The sequence below is a fragment of the Puntigrus tetrazona genome, chromosome 16 (assembly GCF_018831695.1).
Source record: "Puntigrus tetrazona isolate hp1 chromosome 16, ASM1883169v1, whole genome shotgun sequence".
In the NCBI taxonomy this organism is placed as follows: Eukaryota; Metazoa; Chordata; class Actinopteri; order Cypriniformes; family Cyprinidae; genus Puntigrus; species Puntigrus tetrazona.
Window position 1 is genome coordinate 15,673,390 of NC_056714.1, and position 24,254 is coordinate 15,697,643.

Genomic DNA, 24,254 nt, shown 5'->3' on the forward strand with positions numbered 1-24,254 from the left:
TGTATTTAAGCAATATTTATTTGTTGGCCATCTTTAACTTTTATCAAAATCCAGCAAAAACACTATAAAAAGCAATTATCTAAAGATGTAAATAAAGTTCAGGAATTAAACCACCTCCGTTTCTACTGAACCTCAGCCACCTGACTTCTTTGTAACAAAAATTTCTAAATTAAAAATGTTTCACCACCCATTTGATCTTGATAGTTTTTGCACCCGATTTTTATTTGCATTAAATGCCTGTTTGAAAGCTCCCGTATTAAAACAAGTTCCAGACTTGAGTTAAAATGTGTTTCCAGAATGCAGCAGGAGGTCAGCGTCTCGCTCCAGAAATAGGCCGTGACGTCAGAGTGTGAAACAAGCAGGTGTGCCCTCGGCAGATGCTGGGTCATTGTTATAGCAGCCTTTTGTAAGTGTCTTTGATAATGTGTCACAGGTGAGACTTCTGGAAATGGCTTTCCATCTCATCCCAATGTCAAGGTCCGCCGGAGAGAGATGGAGAGCAAAATCACAGCAAATCTGTTGCCCTTTACAATTTACTGCTCAGCTGTTGCAAAGGGGAAGACACTGCGTACAAAAAACAGCTGAATGATTGCTATTCAGGTTTCAAAAGGCACCGATGGTCAAAGCCAAAACAGAAACACGAAGTAAACATCACACAACGATCTGCATTTATTATGATATGTGACAAAACGTGTTAAAGTTTACTCCGGTCGCGCTCTGTCCTGAAGACTGATGTAATGCTTCAGTTTAAGGGAAAGCTGCAGAGGGACTCGGATACATGTGTGCAGTGACCAGAAGTAAAAGGGACTTATGTAACAACTCTGAGATGCAGAGCAGATGCATGGACAAATTCCCTTAAGACCTTTTCAGTTTTCCACACTACTGAGCAGACGGCGATGAATCGTCATTTACATACAAGCCGACAAATATAGCACACCCCTGGTCTTTTCAAATGAAAACAATCTGTTTTGTCACTAAAGGACCCATAAATATCTATATAAAAAACAAGAACAAAAACACCCCCACCCATCACCCACTACTATCCTGTTTAACATTAAGAGCATTCCTTCCTTTACACACTAAAATGTCAAACATAAGTCAAACATATCTAGAGGAAATGTCAGAAAATGTTATAAAAGCCGTAATGCTATGGCTAAATTCAAACATCACTAAATAATAATAATAATAATAATAATAATAATAATAATAAAATAAATGACTAAAAAATAATAATAATAATAATTAATTAATTAAATATGCAATAAAAGACTATATATATTAAAAACAATAATAAAATAATAATAATTAAAATTAAATATGCAATAAAAGACTAATTATAAAAATATAAATAAAAATTAACAAGTAAAATTATTAATTTAAATATTAAACAAATAAAAATGAATGATAAAATTTAAATAAGAAAGCATCATATAGAAAAATACAATACACATTTACTTGATGAATACATGATGGATATAAATTACAGTTAAGAAAATATGAAATATATTGTAATATACATGTAAATAATATTAATAAGCAGTATTATTATGATCTATTATTATTATTATTATGATTATTTGTGGTTAACATGCTGGTTTTTAGGGCTCTATATGGTGTAACACTCAAATCCTCACAGTATTCTTAGAGTCTCTGTTGGGAAATTGCTGCCTGCATCCTTGCAAAACGTCTGAATTATTGAACAAATCCACAAGACCTTAAAGCGACATGAGACATTCAGAGGCCCTTAAGCAGCAGAGAAGCCAAAGTACAGAATGAATATTTCACCGAGCTCTGAAACCAGCATACATCAATCCCACCACCACCATGACGAGAACAAACCTTGGCAGCAGACGAGTAAAAACCCCGCTCATTCTGAAATCCACACAGCAACAAAATCATGATTTGGTAATCACACAGGACAGAAACCAGACTTCTGAACGGACTGCTTCAATAGCACAATTGCATGGGAACAAGTTACAGGCTTAACTAATTTTTTTGTGTGGGTGAGGATTTCATAATCCGAAGCGAGGATAATTATATAGTGTGCAGAAACGTACAGATGTGAGATGGAGGTGGTCAGCTGTGCTCAGTTTGGCAGATGTCAGCAATCTTACGTAACAGAATTGTGCCTGTTATGAGTCTTGAGACTAACTCATTAGGAGGGCCCGTCGATTAATGCAGCTGCAATGGTGTTTCTGCATCCTGTATTAATCAGATTAGAGGTGACATCTTTCAGAATACTTAAGATCAGCCTGGTCAGGCATTAAAAATAGGCGGTTGGAAGCCTTTTAATGTTACTGCTACAGTACTGGAACTGCTTAGTATGAACATTTTGATTAGGAATATCATGCTGTGCACATTTCTCTAACTTTTTTTGCTTGGAACAAACAGAAATTTATACTAGTTATACATCAAAAAGTTGACTAGTTTTATAGCCTATGGGTCAATTCATATATCAAATGGTGAGGTAGTTTAAGTCTTTGACTGAAGTAGTTTAAGTCTTTTAATTGTAATAATGTTGGCTCACGTTTAACAAATCCTAACCAATTCACTATCTCAACAAATTAGAGTACGGTGACATCCCAATCAGCCAATCAACTCAAAACACCTGATGTGTTTCATCTGCACCCGTTTACCAAGAGATTTTGGAGCACTTCATTCTTCCTTCTGCTGACCAGCTTTTTGAAGATGCTGATTTCATTTTCCAGCAGGATTCAGCACCTGCCCACACTGACAAAAGCACCAAAGGTTGGTTAAATGAGCATGGTGTTGGATGTGTTTGGCTGGCCAGCAACGCACGCAAACTAGACCTGAGCCTCATAGAGACTCTACCAAGTATTGAGTGCATGTTCAGTAAAATGAACAAAGCCCAACAATTCGCTCATTTTTTTTTATTGGTCTAGTATTCTAATTTGTTGAGAGTGAACTTTCTCTATTAAAAGGAAGGGAAAAAAACATGCACAGAGAAATCAAAATGAAAAAATACCCCACGATAATGATACACTAATGACCTAAGACATGAAAAGAGCGGTTGTGTGAGAAAACGAACAGCGTTTATATTGTGTGGCGTAGTCTGTGCAAGCGCCCAAAAGTAATGACTGATGTATATGTGCAAGAGATCACTTCTGGCCCTTTTCGGGAACCCTCAGATCATTTGGACGTGGTGGTGTGCAAGTAAAAAAAAACGATATAATGATATCAATGTATCGCTATAATGGGGTATGGTTTAAATTGGATTTCTCTGTGCATGTCTATTTACTCTCATAGAGACGTTTCCTATACTGACCATTATATGATATAAAGACTACTGCGTTTTGACCAAAAAATCTCAAAATTGGATTTAATGAACAAAAAAAGACACCTACACCTTAGATGCCCTTGGGGTAAGCTGATAAACTCGAGAAAAAAATTGAACTATCCCTTTAAACTACTTCAGTCTGTGTGCGTTGAATGTACTCGACACAATTTGAGCTGAATTGCTGAAATCAACTTTTCCATGACATTCTAACTTACTGAGATGCACCTGTACTGCTAGCTTCACATAAATATGTGGAGCTTTACTGTTAGGCGTCTTTCAAAATCTGTGCGTTGACGTGTGGTCCCATCTCAAAAGGTTATCGACGAGTTTGATTCAGGTCGTCATGGAGAAGTGCTCATGAACATGATACTGTGGCCTTGAAACGGAAACAGACCGTTTTTGTTTTTTTGAGGAATTGAATCCACCACCTGCTTTGCAGTGCTGTGACACTTAAAGCAAAGAAGGGAAAAACAGTGTAGCTCTGGTGGTTTCTGGGCATTGAACATGCTGACACTGCAGAGAAATATCAGGTACATCATTATAGAACACCACTAATTGGTGAGTCCCCCCCTCCCCTTCTTTTTAAACTACAAGAATCAGCTTGGCATATGACTTGAGATTCTCTCATTCAGATTATGAAAGTTTTATGCTAGATATTTTAAAATCAATTTAAACACACTGCTTTATTGCTTTGTGCTTGTGCACTTCTGTATAAAAAGCTGGGGGCTGGTACATTTTGTACAAATAAATTATTCAAGAAGGATGGATTGAGTTGATTAAATGTGACAGCAAAGACATGTTGCGAGCTATTTCTATTTAAAATAAATGCAGTTTTTTTTGTTGTTGTTTTTTTGCCGCTGATGAAATTGAGAAAAAGTTTTAAAACACATTAAAATTTAAATTGTAGTAATATTAGGCCTAGTGCTGGGTGATATATCAGATATAACAGTAAACCAGGCATGCAAACGGTACAAATTTTGTGCCTAAGCAACAAATGGTGCAATAAAGTTCATTAAAGTTGGAGCTGAGGTGCGTTCAAGTGGCAATTTAACTTTTCAAGAAATAAGTCAACTACTCTGCATCTTCAAAACGTCAACATTTTTCAAAAGTTTGCAGTTTTTCTAAAACGTATTCTTTTACTTTGCAAATAAACTAATTGTCATTGTCAATATCCGCCTTTTTCTTCTTGTAAAAATGGCCGCAGCCATTTATAAATTCTATGGGTCTACCTTCCGGTCTCATCCAAATCCAACTATTTTTAGCTGCACAAAACAGTTTGTTCTGCTGCTTGATATTAACAATTGGTGTGTCTTACCGTATTATTATTAAAGTATTATCTTAAATATGAACACACTGGTTTGTAGTGCAAACAATTTTACCCTTTACTGCGTGTTGTTATTCTTCTCATTATATCCCTGTTATTTCCCTTTACCGCCTAATGAACCCTAAGTCTTACCCATAGTCTTGCTTCCATGTTCAATAAGAAGGTAGATATGCAGCATGTTTGTTTGGATCGTGATTGTTTCAGATGCGTTCAGATTCATATAAAGGTACCATAAGGTTTAGACTACTTTGAGGAATTGGTCATTTCTGGATCTCAAAATGCATGCCTTGATTATTGTATATCTTCACAGTACAGAAAACAGCAGCCTGAACATCTCCTTTTGTGTTCCACGGAAGAAAATCAATCGAGTTTAGAACAACATGAGGGTGAGTAAAAAATGGTTTTCAAATCAACTGCTTTAACGCAGCCTGCACCGTAACACACTGAAATCTCTATTTAAACCAACCCTACGACTGTTCCCCTACCTGGTGCCTAACCTTTATCTGAACTGAAACCATTTGAAATTCTAATCTGCCCTCATACCAACGTATGCTCGATGCAGTCCATGAATCACAGCATCTCCGCTCGCACGTCTGATGTGGCCTTGTCAAACTCGCTTACGTCCTGCATATCAAGAAGACAGAAGACGGGAACGTAGTGTAAGAGCAAGAGGCTGCAAGGCTCTTGTTGTGTAAGGCAGGGGTAGACGGAGAGTCCCGCCACCAGCCCGACAGGCCACACTGAACCGGTTTCCATGACAACAGAATTCTAATGACTACACCCCTGGCTTTTGCTTTGAGGGAGAACGATGCTACTGGATCTCAGCGTTTCCGAGCTCCGTCCCGCCTTTTCTTTTTCACAATAAATGTCATAGACTCTCATCTTGTCTGTCTGTATCTGACGGTGCTCCCAATATCCAGCAGCAAAAGCCCTCTCGAATTTAGCCAGACGGTCTAAGTCATTATCTTCTGGTCCTGTCCTCCCCCATCCCCCATCCAACCTGCTCATGCTCTCCCTCTGTGATCTACCCATGTGACCATAGCCAGCTGTTCATTGGCTGGCACCACGAAGGCATCTGTCCAATCGGTGCGGTTCACTCATATAAACATAAGCAAAGCAGCATTCTTATGATTCAGAACAGTGTCTTTCTTTCAGTGAGGAGTAAATGGGAAATACTACACCGGGTTCTACTACTTTGTTTGTCCTCGTTCTCATACCCACGAGCCGAGGGGATCTTCTCCTTTTGAGGGAACTATTCTGGCTGTAGGAGTATCTGCTGTTGCCTGCATTAATTCGCTCTCGCCCCATTGATACACTGTGGTTCAGTCCTTTTCTATACACACATGCAGTTTCAGCACTGACACACTGGACATGGCTTTGACATGTAAGTACATCGAGCCTTGTTGACCGTATTTAATCTTAACTGACTCTACTCCCACCTGAGAATCACAGGAGTAGTCCAAGACCTGAATGACTGAATGAGTTGTGTTTTGTTACTGCTTTGTTGCATGATTGAATAGAGTTGGCTAGCAAATCTATTTAAAGTAATATTTCTTTTAAAGTATTGTACAGTCGTTTCACCTTTTTGTAACTCATCACAGGACAAAGACAGCATCTTTATAAATAGATCAGCTCTGTGCTTTACTATACAATACCCTAAAATAATATCTGCTGTGTGTGTTTTTTATAATATAAACATAACTGACTACTGTTTGTATTTAAGGACTGCTTTTAAGTGAAGGGGGTCTATTTATAGCTCATGTCTTCAATAGTCTTTTGTTTTATTTGTCACTGGGAGGGTGTGAGTTATTGCTCATTGCATGATAATATTACAGGATACATTATTATTTTATTTGTAATGGTGACTAATAGTGCTGTTTTAGTGCCATTTTAGAGGACTCATCTGGACAGGCTTTAGAATGAAACTAATCGGAAGCATGGTAAAAGAAACTGTCATATAATATAATTTGATATCATACAATTATTAATTACCTTACTTGATCCTTCCAATCAAATAATTACACAGTCTTACAATAAAAACATAGCCGAAGTTTCAAGTAACTTCCTGAGGGATCTTAAGATGCATTTCCAAAAATAAATTTTTTGACCTGTATTCAATATGAATAATTAATTGAATATGGCACGATTTATGTATTTTTTAATTAATTGGTTTATTTAGTAAATTTTTTGTAGCAGTAGTAATCCAAATAATTATAAATTACTGTTATTATTACTAAAAGTTTGGGGTTTTTTATGTGTGTTACACAGGGGAAACCATCCATATATACTCTGTATGGAGTATTTACAAATTTGACCATGGACCACAAAAAAGTCATAAGAGTCCATTTTTGGAAATTGAGATTTATACATAACCTGAAAGCTGAATAAACAAGATTTCCAGTGATGCATGGTTTGTTAGAATGGGACATTTTTTACAACTATCTGAAAATCTGGACTCTGACGATAAAAAAACAGCTAAAAATACTAAGTTGTCCAAAGGAAGTTTTGATATATTTATGGAAGGAAATTTCCAAAATATCTCCATGGAACGTGATCTTTACTTAACATTGTAATAATTTTTTGGCATAAAGGAAAAAAATCAGTAATTTGGCCCATACAATGTATTTTTTGGCTATTGCTACAGATATACCTCTGCAACTTATGACCACAAACTTATGGACCATTTATTTAAAGTATTGTTTCCAGCAAAGTATATTTTCATTAATTCTTTTCCATGGTAAATTTGGTGCATTAAAACTTCTTCTATTATTACTTCTTTTATTCCACTTGTGTGCCTAAATTTTCCTCCTTTTCAGATACAGACTCTTGAGTCATGAAATACATGCAGAGTGCCATCCGAATGCTTAAGTACACACTTAAGGGTCGATTACGTTAAAAAGAACAATGAAAAGAACAATTTACTTATTGATGAAGAAATCATGACTATCTACATGAACAGAAACAGATGCTGTAACATGACGGAAACATTTCATACCGTACAGTACAACAAGATAAAACACATGGCAACCGAGTAATTAACCTTAACCAATGTGTCCTCTATAAAGACGTTAGCTGGCCCACTCTCTTCAGTGCACTATGTCAGCACGTTTCTCCCCAGGCTCTGACTGTGTCACAGAACTGCTGGAGATTAGACTGACAGGGCCTTAATCCCATAGAGCTCCTCAGTTCCCCCTGCCAGACCCCAGCCCTGCGCCAGGCCCGTACCCAACAGCCACACGAACGCACGAGATAAAGAAAAACTCCATTAAGCCACACAGATAAAGCACTACACGAGAGAGGACTCGGACTGAATAAACTGCAACGTAGCCGACAGCAAATAATATTGAATCGCAAAACACTCTTCAACAGAGTGAACTAGAACGACAGCTGGCGAAGCCTCCGGCTCTTCAAGGCGACGGAAATCAAGTCACGAATAAAGCAATAAGATGTGTTGATTCAATTATTTGAAGGGTTATGTCTCCACCTCTTTAGGCAGAGAAAAAAGAGAAAAGGTATGCCACCCAAATTGTCACGTCGCAGTTTAAAAGAGTGGACAGTGCCAGGCCTCACGGGTCCTTGCTGAAATCTGAGATGTTGAGCCAGGATGACCCCAAATCACGCCCCATGCTGTAAGTACATCCTCCTACTTTCAGACCTCGTAACGAAGCGATACACTGCTGGTTATGAACGGCCTGTCAGAAACCAGCTTCTTGCTTAGTTTTTCGTAAGTGTATATGCTGCTAAATGCATATTGGCCCGAGTGCTGGCCATTAACTAATGGACCAGCCATATTTCAAAAGAGTTTTTTTTCTCCACTGTGATCCTTTTGTATTTTTCTGTACGTAAAACACCACTCTACTTCACTCTGCTTTTAATTTTTTGCTTTTTTAAAAAACTGTATTAAAAAAAAAAAAATTGAATTGAAGTCAGCATTAAATGGAAACCTCAATGGTCTTTTCCTGCTTATTGTGATGTATGTCTAGGGCTGAACAATAAACAGAAACAAAATCGAGATTATCAAATCAGAAATGGTGCAATTTAATGAAAAGTATGCGTGTTTCAGAGTGAAACGCAGAACTGTATTCTCCTACACGTGAGCAGCTCATGAGCTGAAGATGTTTGCAGAGTCTCAGTTCAAAGTAAATGTGGAGTTTAAGTGGAGCAGCACCTGCTTTGAGTTTGGGTCATTTTAAAGTGCATTAGAGAATACTTCCCTTGTAATGAGAATCCCACACTTGTAATGAGAATATTGTTACAGATTTCATATATGCACTTATTTCTCTCACAAATCTCAGAAATCTTCAGTCCAAATGAGAAAGTCACAAAAAATGATTTAATTGTTATTTTGGTTGCACCAACAAGGATTAAATTTAAATCAATGCTTATCTAATAATTCCTTTGCACCATCGTTTACATTTAAACCATCATTTTGATCCTGGATTTAAATTTATATTTAAGATAGATTAATTTTAATCCTGTCGCTCCATAACTTTAAACTCAGATTTAAATGTCGAGGATTAACTTTAAATTGACAGATAAGGAGGTTGAAATAAAATAAAGTGCCCCTACGGTTTCAAATGAACAAAAAGAGAAACAGAGGGAGGGTCGTGCGGTCTCAGAGAGGTATTTATTATAAATAAAAATTCATATGAAAGCGCACCGAGCTGGCAGATTGTGAGGGTCTTGGCAGCCCGTGGTAAACGTGAGTCTGCGGCCGTGTCCGGGATGTGAATCCGTCACTTCTCCCGGTGAGTCTCGCCGTACGACAGGATCCCCGCCGCTCCACTCGATCTACAGGAGCGGAGGTAGTCGCCAGGCGAACCATGCCAGTCATTTGCTCTTATCTCGGTTTTGTCATAAGCTACACTCCATTAATCGATGCAGTAAATATATATTTGCAGGATTATGAAATACGAATGCACTGCCTCAATGCTACTGCTTGCTTGGATAGCCGTTTGATCTCAAAGGTCTCTCTACGTAGCGGTTTTTAAAATCTGCGGAACTTTTACAAGTTTATTTCCTTTATCGACAAAAGAGAAGAAGACAGAGACAGAGGATAAGGAATATTAACATTGTTTCTGCTTAATTACTTGACGAATCCATCATGGCGGAGAAAATGAATCGAAGATGGAGGTTTTAATCGCTGGTCAGAATTCTAATCTTAAAGTTTAAAATTAAGACGCGCAACAGAACTCGATTTAAAATAAAACCCAGATCAACCAATCAAACACCGATTAGCTCTAAACTTTGCTTAATTTAATCCTTGTTGATGCAACTAAATTCTGCCGCCTTTACATTTCAACGCCGAATTGCGCGAGTATGTATGGAGTCTATATAAATAAATAAAAAACTAAGTGTGACGCAATTCTAACAATAAAAAGAATGTGATGTCACAATGAGCTTTTTTTTAATTACTATTATTTTTATTGCACGCCTTAAAGTGTAAAGTGAACTCAATTCAGAGAAAAAGAAATTAGAATTCTTAGTTTGTCTCTCAATTCTGAACTTTTTTCCTGAATTGTGAGATATAAACGTAGAATTATTTAGAAAAGTATACATTTTTCAAAATGATGCGCACCGATAAATAATTCAAAAACGCTGCAACATTCCGTAAAATGCAAATTGGCACTTTTGATCTGGTGGCGACTTGAAAATTGTGTCTCAAAACCTTGTTTTCTTGTTTTTCTCTGCTGCTTCTCATGTTTTTAAAAGAGTGCTTCTTAATGATGGTTTGATGAGCCGAGGTAGTTCAAGGTAATGTGTCTGACTTCAATTTCTAAAGAGAACTTCGAGAGAAGCTCCAGCCGGAGGTGATCGAGCTGATTAAACAGCAGAGGTTGAACCGCCTGTGTGAGGGCACCTGCTTCAGGAAGATCAGTGCCCGGCGCAGACAAGGTCAGTTCGACTCATTCAAAATCAGGAGACCATTGCATGCGCGCTGGTAAACTTACTGATGCATGACAGAATCGGTCCCAGTTTCAAAAAAGTCATCGGATAGATGCGATTACAGTTGCAGAAGTACTGTTTGTGTAAACATCTCATCGAATTTATTGATGCGCATAAGTATATACACAAGAAGACACTGCATTTGAACTCTTCCTATGGCTTAATGTCTATTCACATTATGCAAATTTTCTATAATCTAGTCAAATATAGGGCACCACAGGCTTATAGGTTCCCCTGAGTACCTTATCCTAATGCTTGGTCTGTTTGATACTGCATTATATTAACACACAACTTAAGGATATTGATACATTAAAACGATAATCTCCTTTTCTATTTGGAGCACACAACAGCCTGTATACAAACGCTGCATTGTATCTTTTCTCGCTCTCTCTTGAAGAACAGATATATTATTATCGCGACCTCTTTATTTCTAATCATGTTTATTTCAAAACCTATTGATATGAAATATTCATCGAGTATTCCACATGAAAGGGCCGCCAGTTAGTCACAAGCACGCACTTAATGAGGCTTTTAATCAAAAGTGATTTTCTCAGGTCACTGGCGCTTTAATTAAAATTTGATTTTCATTTACAGTGCTGTTGACCTGCTAGTGGAAAAATAAATAAAACCTAATTGGAATGGATCATTATGAGGACAGCGAAAAGCAAGACGCAAGAAAGCAGCCAGTACATAACATGCATATTCTCATCTGTGTCCATCTCTCGTCATCTCCTCTAGACAAGTTCTGGTATTGCCGTCTATCACCAAACCATAAAGTGTTACACTATGGAGATGTAGAGGAGTTCTCGCAAGGACAAATATCACATGACTCTCTTCAGGAGAAAGGTCAGCAACACACTTTTTGATTATAACTCACAACGTCAATGAAACATCTATAATGGCTTGTATTGTTAATCACAGTGGGCACAAATCAACTTACAACTTACGTATGCCGCCAACCTCCTCGTACCAATGGTAGCGCATTGATAAACATGGCGGGTGAAAACGATCGTTATTTGAACATCACGCCCCTAAAAGCCTCGTCCCTGTAGTTTACAGCACAGAGAAACGAAACCCGGCCAAAAAGAGGAAGTGAAATTTATCTTACCCCAAAAACACCAGTTAACCAAATAATTATGATACATTAATTTATGCCATTTAAGTGTATATTAAAATATTAGTAAATATAAACAATATAGTCTTTTTCCCTCACTCTAAAACAAATATTTAAAATGTAATGGTATTCAGGACAGGACATGATATATTAAATTGGCATTGGCATTTATTATAAACAGAAAACAGAATGTTTGCTTAACATTAAGACTGTTTCAAAATTTTCTAATTTTCTAATTCAAATTCAAATTTTATTTGTCACATACACATACATACATGGTACGACATGCAGTGAAATGCTTTTTAAAACCGTCCAGCGTAAAAAAAATAAATAAAATAAAAAAATAAAATATATATATATATATATATATATATATATATATAAATAAAAAATATATAAAGAAGAAGTATACAAAGTATAAAAATAAAATATAAAGTATAAAGTGTAAGGTGGCTGTTGTGAATGTCCAATGTAAAGTGACTAGACTAAAAAAGGCTGTTTGCACTGTGCATATAAAGCCCTGAATAAGGAAAAATGACATTTGTTTAGTAAATGAGGCCCACTGACTGTTCATTACTGAGCCACAATCTTGGATTAAGGTTAAATATAGAACATCATTTCCACAGTTTTGGTTGATGAATCTACATAACATTTTTTCTACTTCTAGTGACAGTAGCTGATATCAAAGCAGTGGTCACGGGGAAAGACTGCCAACACATGAGGGAGAAAGGAGCACTTAAGAATAAGGTAAGAATCTAGGACAGGACAGGGACAAGGTGTAGTGGATATAAATTCAAGAGTAAGCAAGACATCAAAAACAACAGCAACCACCACCTTTAGACAGATTGGGGTCCGTTCTTTGTACCTTGCTTAATACATCTGAGATGATTCGTAAGATGCCAGATCTTCTACTCCTGATAACTCGGGTTCTTCAAAAGAATTTGATTATTAGATTAAAATATCTGGATTAAGTTGTCTAGGATTACTGTTCTTGTGTTCCCAAAAAGGGCAGATGTATCGATACTGAAACCTCGATCAGCAGCGCAGCGATTGGCTGGCAGCAGGACAGCAACGTGATGGCATCATATAATTAAAAAGACACCTGTGAAACACTTGTCAAATTCCTGGACTTTTATAAGCAAACAAATAAAAATAAACAAACTGTACACTGTTTATATTCACAGTTTCGTGGCCCTACATGATTTCAGTTTTTATTTGTATGTTGCAATTAGCAATTCATTTAATTTTTCTTTGAAACAGATTCGTCACATGGCAACATTAATTAAAGTTTCTTAAGGGTTAAGATCATGTTATCTGCATCTCCTGCTCTCTGTCAAACGACTTCCATAATATCTTACCACTCAAATTAATGCACAATTATATATATATATATATATATATATATATATATATATATATATATATATATATATATATATATATATTAATTTTCGTCCCTGTATCAGTAGCATATTCTTGTAATAAAGTAGCGTTGGCTGGGACAGATATGAAGTATCAATTCTGCTTTTAAAGCCGCGATTTAATCCTGTTTACATGAATTCAAGCTAATGGACCTGTTGCTATGACAACAAGTCCGGGATGAGCTTCATAGAACCAAACAATTTAAGATCAGGCGAAATCAAATCCAGCTAACTGAGTTAGCGATGTACGAAGAACGGACCCCAGTGAAAGAGCAGAACAGTGACCTCAGACAGGTACATCAACAGCTGAAAACAATTAGCAATTAATCCTGCAACGCCAATGAAGTCAAACTGACGCCATCTAGTGGTTATATGTGGATGAAAGACTAATGAAGTAAATTTAAGGCAAAAAACGTGTTGCGTATGAGGCCCCCTCTGACCATCCATGTCAACAAGACAGGTGTCTTTCTGGACTTTCAAAAAAGAATAATGAATATGTTTGTAGTTAAAGCTGAGTTATTGTTTATAGTCAAAGCAAACAGTGGGCAATAAGGTAATAATAATATGAGATAGAATCTCTTGTAGGCAGCTTATTTACATACACACACACACACACACATTGCGTTCAACTTAACGTATGACTAAAGTGCTGTTGTTGTATTCTGTGTGCATATTTATGTTTTGGAGACAAAGACTGCCATGTTCAGGACATTAAAGAGAAACACCTAAAGTCACGGCCAGAAAATAATCTGTTCCCTGAATTGTTGAAGTTTTCAGTCTGCTTTATTATAATAAAAATACTTCTGAGTACACAGGCTGCACGCAAAAACAATCAACGTGACCAGCCTAGTCTGATTCACGAACAACTGACTCAAATGAATTCTCACATACATTCAGTCGTAAGAATCGGCTCTTTTAATGATAATTAGGTTGAATCAGTCCAACTAATGCTAAACTGAGGGGTGTTTTCTGTCTTTTTCTAAAAGCATGTTTTTGTCATTATTTTTCTTGTTAAAGATGCACATTTGATGCTGATAAATGAGTTATAATTTAAAGGATATTTCTGTCTTAAGACTTGGGCCTTGATCAGTATCAGCACTTTATAGTTCTAAATTGACCTTGTTGGAAATCAGCACCCCAGCTGGGTGACTTTGGGAGGAGGTTGTAGCGGTGACAGAAGCCATCTGTTGTGCAAAAGGCACCTGTAGAAAGTTCGGCCGGGAGCAGGTCAGGTGCTCTGGGTTTGGGGGTTATTATTCTTTGTCTGCTTTTCAGGAGCTGCTGGAGCTGGCTTTTTCCATTCTTCATAATTCAGATGAATATCTGAACTTCATTGCTCCTGACAAGCATGAAGTGAGTAGACCTATATCACAGCATATAAAAGGCCAGGGCAATCATAGAGAATTCATTTTGGTTGCACGGAAAGATATAAAAAATATAAGATAACAGTATCAGCTCATTGTGTGGACATCAAAGCCGTTATTTCTTTAATTCTACGATATCAGTTATCACTCATGCACTGCTTGAATTCATGCATCTTCTTTAATTATGCTATCTTTTCTCACTAGTACTGCATTTGGACTGATGGCTTGAATGCTCTTTTGGGAAAAGAGATGACGAGTGAGCTCACAAAATCAGATTTGGACACTCTGGTTACTATGGAGCTGAAACTTCGCCTTTTGGACCTCGAAAACATTCAGATTCCTGACGTCCCTCCTCCTGTCCCCAAAGAGCCCAGCACTTACGACTTTGTTTACGACTTCAGTCAGCAACACACTTGAGACTGGAATAAAGCCCTTACTCGTGCTGATGATCAGCTGCAAGTAAGGAGAGCCCACGTTTTTATCTTTTTTTGATTTTCCTGTTTAGTCTTTTCCCTCTCGCGTAGACAGAATCATACGTTTTCCTCTAGATTGTGACTATGATGTGATGCTTAGTTTTCTACTTCATTGAAATGCCTCTCGTAACTTTATCGTTCTACAAAAAAGAAAAATTCGCAGCAAGTTTCTTTTCAGTCGGTTTTAATGAACACTCGACTTGGTATCATGCACAGCATTTTGTGTAAGTAAAATGCAAATCATAAAATGCTGACAGTTGATTCGTTTCATTATCGTGTAAAAATAAAAATCAGTCGTGAACATATACACAGAACTCACAGAAAATAAATGTGCTAATCATTGGACAGAAGGACGATTCCAGAGTAATCAACTTATCAACTAAATCACACTCAGCATTAAAGTGCCCATTAATTATTTACAATTTCAAAAAAGATACTGTTTCTCATATAAACAAACACACACAGGCTACAATTATTCGATTTTCTACTTCTAGTAATGCTTTAGTAGCATGGCTTTAAACACAGACTGCTTTGGTCTTCAAGAAAAAGCCCTTTGGCTTGGATGCCTTTTCTCTTCCAAAACATGTGACTATCACACTGGCTTCCTTTTCTTCAGTATACAGTTTGCATAAAATCTCCACTCTGCTCTCAATTATACTTGCAAGGTACTTGGGCATTCTTGGTATTATCAATCAAAAATTGTTTTTTTAAAGGGGTCATATCACGCAATTTCAAATTCTCCTTTCTCTTTGTAGTGTTACAAGCTGTTGGTGCATAGATAAAATCCTTGAAGCGGCAAAGACTAAAGTCCCAATGTGCTGCGTGTTGTTGTGAAAATTAAATTACTTTCTTTGTGCTTTCGAAAAGAGGGCACAGCTAGAAATCACTTTTCAAACACTTTTCCACAAATATTCAGATTGTTTTCAAATATTCATATGTAAGTTTTTTGAAAACTTAAACTACACAAGCACATTGCATTACACCAAATACACAAATAGTGTTTTTTTTAGCAACATCACGTGACCCCTTTAAACTCTTATACCCTGTGTGAGGAAGAGACACATCTAAAACACTTCCGACACATTACAGTATTATCTGTTACTATCAAGCTATCCATTTGGTGGAATATTGCTTGTAAGGTTCACTCATTAATTATTAATTTTCACTGACAACATATTAAAATATAACTTTGTAAAATTGTACATTGTAAAATCAAATCACAAGTTGACTCAAAAAGTTGCACTCTACCCAAATGAAATGCGAACAAGAAATTATTTAAAATCTTTTTAAAGCAGCAAAAATGTTGGCACTAACGGACAATTCAGAGATCAACAAGCCAAATATAATAAGCATTTCCAGTCTTTAATTTTGTTAAACGCCAATATCTCAAATCATATACCCTATCCAATGCCCTATGTATTTATTCTTCCTAATTCAACCCAATCTGGGTTAAGCCAAATTGATATTATATGGATTTATATTTCAAACCCTATAAAAGGCCTTGACTTTTGTTTTGTGTTGCCTTTAAAATCACTCTATTTAGACAAATTCTTTCAAACACTTGATCCAATATTTATTCTTCCCTGTGAGCGAGTATATTCACAAATGAAAGTCACAGATCAGAGCTTTCTGATAAACTGTTCCTATGAGCAGCTTTCCTCCATATGGTGTTGCCACCGAAGAACCAACGATCACACTGCCGTCATCTGCATATACCTGAGTCACCCTGGGCTCTTCAGAGAGGATGTTCTCAATCTTGATAACCTATAGGAGAACATGGAATCATTGACTTTTTATTGTTTTACGGCAAACTAAAATAGGAAAAGAAATAGAATAGAATAGGAATAGAATAAAGAAAAAATAGGAATGTCAATTAATATACATTGTTTGATAAATATTTTCTTGCATACATGTACAGAAGACACACACACACACACACACACACACACACACACACACACACACACACACACACCTCAGAGCCCGGTGGATCTTTTGGATCACTAAGCATAAATTTAAGGCCATTTGGGTGGCAGCCCATCCACAGATCTCCAGTTTCAGGGTCCACCTCAATGTTGTCACAGAGTGACCCCACATCGACCTCCTGGGTAAGAAAAATGACACATTGACACATTAGCAGTGTCACAATGCACTCTCATGGTTGTTTATTTAAAGCGAACACATCCAACAAAGCTAAAACAAATACAAAGTTCTGTGTTTACCTTTATGTGAGACAATACGGTGTTTTTCTGTATTTCCATGACACTAATTTTGTGCTTCATAATATTTGACACATACAAATGCCTGAAATAAATTATGTTACTTGCATTAACAACACAAGAGGACATGATAAATGTTAATGATAATACTATATTGTACTAATCAATAAATTCTTGACATTTTTCTGATACTTGCCTTTTGTCGGGGGAGATATTTACACCGTTGGCGGACGGAAACCCCCCCGCCACAACCTGCACGGTCTGAGGGCTGTAGTAGACGACGTCACACCAGGGCAAAGACAGAAACCGCTCCACCATCTTGAGAATCTCATTCGTGAAGTAATGATCATTGGTGGCATAAAAGCTTTCGGTCCCCACAGCTACTATATCATTCACACTAACAAACACACATAAGTAAACATAAGGATTTTTTTCAGATCATGTTCAAAAGTACAGACTTATTTTGATTACATAAAAAGAAGCACATACTTTTGTAGGAGTTCATGCTTGATGGTCTTGATGTACTGAAGAGCATTTTCATCCTCAATAAATCGGAAAATCTCCACTTGACTCTTGCCTTGAGGATGATTCACAACAAACAGGTATATAGCACCATCTGTAGTGAGAGATTAATTCATACATTTTATCAAAAGGTATACATATAGGATTTAAAATGAAGATCAAACTTTTGACCAAAAGGTGGCTACTTTTCCTTAGTTTAGGAAACTTAAAAATATTTTTTTGTAGTAACACAAATCCGTATTACTACAAAATCCAGTTTTAATCCCGTTTAGAATGTCAAACATTCCTAAGTGTCTGAATTCCATAGACCTGTTCATGGAACATTTAAAACATCTAACAAAAACTGCATGCAACCCAAATAATGCTTGAAAAAAAATGCATTTAATGAATGAAAATGGCAAACCTTGTTCATCCGTGTACAGGCTGATTCCATGCGGATTAAAAGAGTCCTTGTCAAAGTCTCCCTTGATTTTCAGTGCTTTAATTTTCATTTTAGAATCCAACAGATTCAGGGTGTAGATCTTCCCAGGGTCATCTGAATAGGATGGTAAGCCCGGATACTTCAAGCCCTGTTTAATGCATCACAGTTCATTAAGACGGTGTGACCAGCGTCTATTTACAAGCGCAAAGGGCTTTTTTCACTGACACCTTCGTACAAATATCATTTAAATGTACACTTTGTATGAATACCATAAGATTCCTTTTTTTTAAATACCAGTTTTAACTTACTAGCTATACACAGTTATACTGACTATATCCAGCTTCTGGATTAATGTGTGTGCATTTGGTGAATGTGATTTCACCGAGTACAACATGCTCCTAACTCAACACCCCGTCTATCCTGTACAACATCCCAAGCAACCAATCAGATTTAAGGGATAGATTCAAACTATGTCTGTTTTACAACAAGGGTTAGTTGCTTTTGCTCCCTTGATATTCAGCTATTATTTCAAGATAACCCTTATTACTGCAGAACACAAGCTCCAGGGGGCAAGGCTGGATCCAGATCCCCCTTATACCTACACCTACCCATCTCCACTTCCTAATCCCTAAACCCACCCTTCTCCACCCTTTAACCTTCCCATCTACACCCACTAGATGTGGATCCAACCCCGTCCCCTAGACGTTTGTTCTGCAATTAGCTACTGATCATTTCCCTCTGATTATTTAGGATAATTATGGGTAGAGTCAGGTTTATGTTTAGGTATAGGGATAGTCCTGTGTTTATGGACAGTAATGTTGTTCCAGGAAAATGACCGTTTCCATTTAACCAAGACATTCCTAGTATTAACTCAGTTCTAGTCTAATGCTGCACTGCATAGGTAATAAGCTAGATTTTGAATATATCTAGGACTACTCACACCTTGCATTTAATAACGGCATATATCTGATTAACTAATCAAAATGCTTAGTCATAGTTTTAGACATACAGTGCTCAGAAAAGCCAACCCGTCGTCGAGTATGGTGATATCTTCAGCTCCATACTCTATTGAAAAAAAGGAAATAACATCATTGCAACGTCCCCAATGTGACTTAGAAACAAATAAGTACACTACATTATTTAAAAACAGACCAGCAAGTGACACCTATAGTCACATACAGTGTGTGTAAAATGTTCACTTACCTATGCCCTCTATTAGTTGGCAGCTAGGAAGGTAGTTTTGTGTAAGCTCTCTGGAGTAAAGCAACACATGCCTACGGAGAGGTTTACATTTACACACATTTATTATCATTTGCGCGACAGTTTAACAGTTTGCATTAGTAACCTAACTTAAAAAGTAGCATCAAATGTCAGAAAAGCGTTCAGCCGAAGAAACCTTTATTGCAGCTGAAAAGCCTGACATTCATGGCCATCGTTATATAAATGTGATTGGAAATACCGACAAACCTAAGCGCAACGATCCTTTCTCCCACGAAAGCTGCCAGAGCAATAACAGCTAGCGAGACAACTGCTAACTTCCCCATACTGTGTGAAACGCTCGTAAACAACATTAACCCTTATCATAGTTTTCCGGGTTGCCAGGTCTGCGAAACCAAACCATCCGATTTCTAAACAAAACTAAACCAAGCGCGTTTTTTCCAAGGGTTTCCCTTTGTCAGTCTCGTCTTTCGACTAAAATCGGGTTCAGGTGAGATGAATTTAACCTGATGCACCTGTTTCAAAGTAGCCCACTTCCGCGGGGAAATAGCGGTCTCGGCAACACCGTGCCTTATTCTCCTATTTACGCGCCTTTTGTCCCATTTACGCGCTTCAGCATTTTTTTTCCCCAGAAAGCGTTTTTTTTTTTTAATTCTTTGCCAATATACAGATTACTTATGTATTTCTCACATAACTGTTTCCTAATCTAAACGGTTGCATTTTGCATCTCTTAGGTAAGACTAGCCTAATTCAATCAAATGTCCACAATACTAAAACGCAATACTAACTGCTGGGCTGGCTGACATTTAGGCCTTTCTCGAACTACCCTTCCTTCCGGCATCATTCTTTTCCATACAGTAATCAGCTTAATTATCGCTGGGTTCGTGCTCAGGAAGCTACACAAAAATTCCCAGAAAGAGGCACACTTTATTTACCACTCTGCATAGAGCGGCATTATTTAAGTGCTCTTCATCCCTGCTGTTATGTGGAAAATACAAGTCGTGCTAATTAGTAATTATTGTCCATTTGCACAAATTACTTGTTTCAGTGAGAGTGTGTTGGTAAACGTTTATTTGTGTTGACCGTACATCATAAATTTATGAATATTTTTTACACAACTCAACAAATTAAAATCAAGTGTCAGACAGCTACTGAATGAGAACAAATCAAAACGAGTGAGATGCTAAAACAAGTTATACTTCAAGCACACATATTTAGTAGAGGGTGTTTGCAAGCCAATCAGCTTGTGTTAAGCCAAATTTCGTGTGGATTATTTTTTCAAATTTTACCCTACAAAAGGCCTTTACTTTGTTTTATGTTGCCTTTAAAATGACTCTTTTAAACACTTTAGCCAATATCTATTCTTCCCTGTAAGCGAGTATATTCACTATTTTAGGTCACAGATCAGAGCTTTCTGATAAACTGTTCCTATGAGCAGCTTTCCTCCATATGGTGTTGCCACTGAAGAAGCAACGATCACACTGCCGTCATCTGCATATACCTGAGTCACCCTGGGCTCTTCAGAGAGGATGTTCTCAATCTTGATAACCTATAGGAGAACATGGTTATGTTACAGATTTGTAACTCAGGGATAGCCGAGAAGACATAGAGATAGTGGGAAAAGAAAGTAGATGGGAACGTGATGTGAGCCGGACTCAATCAAGAGAGCTCATAATATTTAAGCACAGGCACTAAACACTACACAATACATTCACACACCTCAGAACCTGGTGGATCATTCGGATCATGAAATACACATTTAAGACCGTTTGGGTGGCAGCCCATCCACAGATCTCCAGTTTCAGGGTCCACCTCAATGTTGTCACAGAGTGACCCCACATCGACCTCCTGGGTAAGAAAAAGGACCATCAGGTGATATTAGTAATAGCAAAAAAACTAGTAAAAAACCTATTAAATTGTTTCATGCTTGTTGAGTTTGAAGCAAACACAACTTACAATTCTATACTTATACGGATTTTCAAAATGTTATGTTTGGGATAAAATAAGTAGTGAAAATTGTGCGTAGTTTGATGTTTACCTTTACGTGAGACAACACAGTGCTTTTCTGTATTTCTAAGACAACAATTTTGTGCTTCAGAATATCTGCCACATACAAATGCCTGAAATAACAAGTTAATCACATTAACAACATATAAACAGGACGCAATTACGGAATAATGATTTGATGGTAATATTACACTATGCTGTGCTTTTATCAGTTACAAAGCTTGACTTATTTCCTGAAACTTGCCTTTTGTCGGGGGAGATATTTATGCCGTTGGCGATCAAGAAGCCCCCCGCCACAACCTGCACGGTCTGAGGGCTGTAGTAGACGACGTCACACCAGGGCAAAGACAGAAATGGCTCCACAAACTTCAGAATCCCATTCGTGAAGTAATGATCATTGGTGGCATAAAAGCTTTCGGTCCCCACAGCTACTATATCATTCACACTAACAAATACATATAAATAAACAAGAATTTATACGTCAGGTTTATTGTACATTACAGCAATGTTGTAGTTTAAAAGAAGCACATACTTTTGTAGGAGTTCATGCTTGATGGTCTTGATGTACTGAAGAGTATTTTCATCCTCAATAAATCTGAAAATCTCCACTTGACTCTTGCCTTGAGGATGATTCACAACAAACAGGTATATAGCACCATCTGTAGTGAGAGATGAATTTATACGCCATTATGTTCATTCACAATCATCTGTTATACAGTTTTAACATTTCACAATAACTGCTTCTTATGTGTGTAGGTAATATTATGTGATATCAACATAAGTATAGGCCGTTCAATAAGGAATAAACTTTTTCTTGTTTATGTACACATTTAATGAAAGAAAATGGCAAACCTTGTTCATCCGTGTACAGGCTGATTCCATGCGGATTAAAAGAGTCCTTGTCAAAGTCTCCCTTGATGTTCAGTGCTTTAATTTTCATTTTAGAATCCAACAGATTCAGGGTGTAGATCTTCCCAGGGTCATCTGAATAGGATGGTAAGCCCGGATACTTCAAGCCCTATGTTTAATTCATTTGAACATGTTTAACAATTTTGTTTGCGTTTAATGGTCAAATTAATAGTAAAAATGTCTGTTGCTAACATAAGATTACACAGTAATGATTTTGTTATGACATACAGCGCTCAAAAAGGCCAGTCCATTTTCAGATATGGTGATATCTTCAGCACCATATTCTGTTTTAAACAAACAAAAAAAAACAAACAAGAATACTGTTTACCATAACACCCGCATTTGCACTGTCAGGGACCTACACATATGCTTTTTTAAATGCTCTTTACTCAATTACATAAATAGTTATGAAAATAAAACATTACACAAATAAAATATTTATATGAATGTCACATTATAATTTAATAAGCAGCACCGACTTAGGTCCAAGTAAATTTAATGCAGCAAACTGACACGTGACCAGAAAAGAAGGCAATCAATTCAGTGCTTACTTACCTATACCCTCTACATGGTGACAGTTAGGAAGGTAGTTCTGGCTGAGTTCTCTGTAAGAAAGCGATACATGCCTAGGGAGAAGAAAAACCTACATATATAATAGATATTCTTATGATTATTGTGCTGTTCAATGATTGTGCACAAACGCTAATTAATATGTCAGTACGTAGCAGCAAAGATTACAACAGCGTGCAGTCATAGAAAACATTTAGGCCTATTACAATAGTTTCAAAGATTGGTATTCAAAAAAGTAATCGCAAGTCATTGTTATGTAAAATCGATCGGACATATCAACCAACCTTAATGTTATGACTCTTTCTCCGATTAAAATCGCAAGAGCTGCAGCAAACAGCGAGAGAACTGCTAACTTACCCATACTGTCTGAAACTCTTGCACTGCCTCTAGCGCACAAACATATAACTAACCCTTCAGTGTTGCCATGTCCGCTTTTTATGCGCGAGTTTTAGATACATATAGATATAATATATAGATACATAAGGGTGCTGGTCATATAATGGTAACATAATTAGAATATCATCAAAAAGTTGATTTCACTAATTCCATTCCAAAAGTGAAACTTCATTTATTAGACACAAACTGATATACTTCAAATGTTTATGTCTTTTAATTTTGATGATTATAAAGGACAACTAATGCAAACCTCAAAGTCAGTATCTCAGAAAAGGTTTGGTATTGAAGACTCCTGGTGCCACTCTCTAATCAGCTAATTGACTCAAAAAACACCTGCAAATACCTTTAAATGTTCTCTGGGTCTAGTTCTGTAGGCTACACAATCATGGCAAAGACTGTTGACTTGACAGTTGTCCAAAAGACAACCATTGACACCTTGCACAAGGAGGGCAAGGTACAAAAGGTCATTGCAAAAGAGGCTGGCTGTTCACAGAGATCTGTGCCCAAGCACATTAATAGAGAGGCGAAGGGAAGGAATAATGATAACCGCACCCTGCAGAGGATTGTGAAACAAAACCCAATCAAAAATGTGGGGGAGATTTACAAAGAGTGGACTGCAGCTGGAGTCAATCAATCAATCATTTATTTTTATAGCGCTTTTAACAACACAGGTTGCATCAAAGCACTGTACAGTATAATGTAGAAGATTACAATGACAGGGATGTATAATGGCGAGAGTGACCAATTTCTTATTAAATGCAGAGACGGTCTCTGTAATCAATTCGACGTTAAATCACTAGCAGATAAGTGTCCCCAAACAAGTAAGCCAGAGGCGACAGTGGCAAGGAAACAAAACCCCATGCATACAGAATGGAGAAAAAAAAAACCTTAACTTCCAGTTCAATTTTAAATGCAGCTGTGTCAGATAGTGTAAATGACTTAGTGTGCGTGTGCGTGTGTATGTGTGTGTGCATCAGGATCTGGTGATCTGTCGACGGGAGCATCTAGGTTTTCTGGTCTCTGATGAACATAATCTCTGTGTGCTGATCCAC

The 24,254-nt window shown here is 37.1% G+C and overlaps 3 protein-coding genes across 4 annotated transcripts; 1 reads left to right on the forward strand and 2 right to left on the reverse strand.

The window, feature by feature from the left end:
* The first annotated feature begins 3,775 nt into the window (after positions 1-3,775).
* Positions 3,776-15,192, forward strand: si:dkey-56f14.7 (engulfment and cell motility protein 1). 2 transcript variants are annotated; one of them, XM_043261585.1, is made up of 8 exons: positions 3,776-3,856; positions 4,933-5,008; positions 8,115-8,251; positions 10,405-10,517; positions 11,307-11,414; positions 12,350-12,429; positions 14,379-14,456; positions 14,672-15,192. In XM_043261585.1, exons 2-8 carry the CDS (start codon positions 5,003-5,005, stop codon positions 14,882-14,884), a joined length of 735 nt encoding a protein of 244 aa, XP_043117520.1. In that variant the 5' UTR covers positions 3,776-3,856; positions 4,933-5,002; the 3' UTR covers positions 14,885-15,192. The 2 variants fall into 2 exon arrangements, with proteins under 2 accessions (XP_043117520.1, XP_043117521.1); XM_043261586.1 differs by lacking the exons at positions 3,776-3,856; positions 4,933-5,008 and adding an exon at positions 5,726-6,006.
* LOC122360742 (serum paraoxonase/arylesterase 2-like) lies at positions 15,108-19,870 on the reverse strand. Its single transcript, XM_043261580.1, has 9 exons — positions 19,570-19,870; positions 19,306-19,376; positions 19,112-19,167; positions 18,085-18,250; positions 17,649-17,775; positions 17,356-17,556; positions 17,163-17,244; positions 16,916-17,044; positions 15,108-16,704 (listed from the first exon to the last, which is right to left on the reverse strand). The coding sequence occupies exons 1-9, from the start codon at positions 19,671-19,673 to the stop codon at positions 16,540-16,542; spliced, it is 1,101 nt and encodes a 366-aa protein (XP_043117515.1). The 5' UTR covers positions 19,674-19,870; the 3' UTR covers positions 15,108-16,539.
* A 504-nt stretch (positions 19,871-20,374) lies between these two features.
* On the reverse strand, positions 20,375-23,216 carry LOC122360744 (serum paraoxonase/arylesterase 2-like). Its single transcript, XM_043261582.1, has 9 exons — positions 23,091-23,216; positions 22,792-22,862; positions 22,465-22,520; positions 22,180-22,345; positions 21,860-21,986; positions 21,572-21,772; positions 21,359-21,440; positions 21,040-21,168; positions 20,375-20,869 (listed from the first exon to the last, which is right to left on the reverse strand). The coding sequence occupies exons 1-9, from the start codon at positions 23,165-23,167 to the stop codon at positions 20,708-20,710; spliced, it is 1,071 nt and encodes a 356-aa protein (XP_043117517.1). The 5' UTR covers positions 23,168-23,216; the 3' UTR covers positions 20,375-20,707.
* Between the last annotated feature and the right edge of the window lie 1,038 nt (positions 23,217-24,254).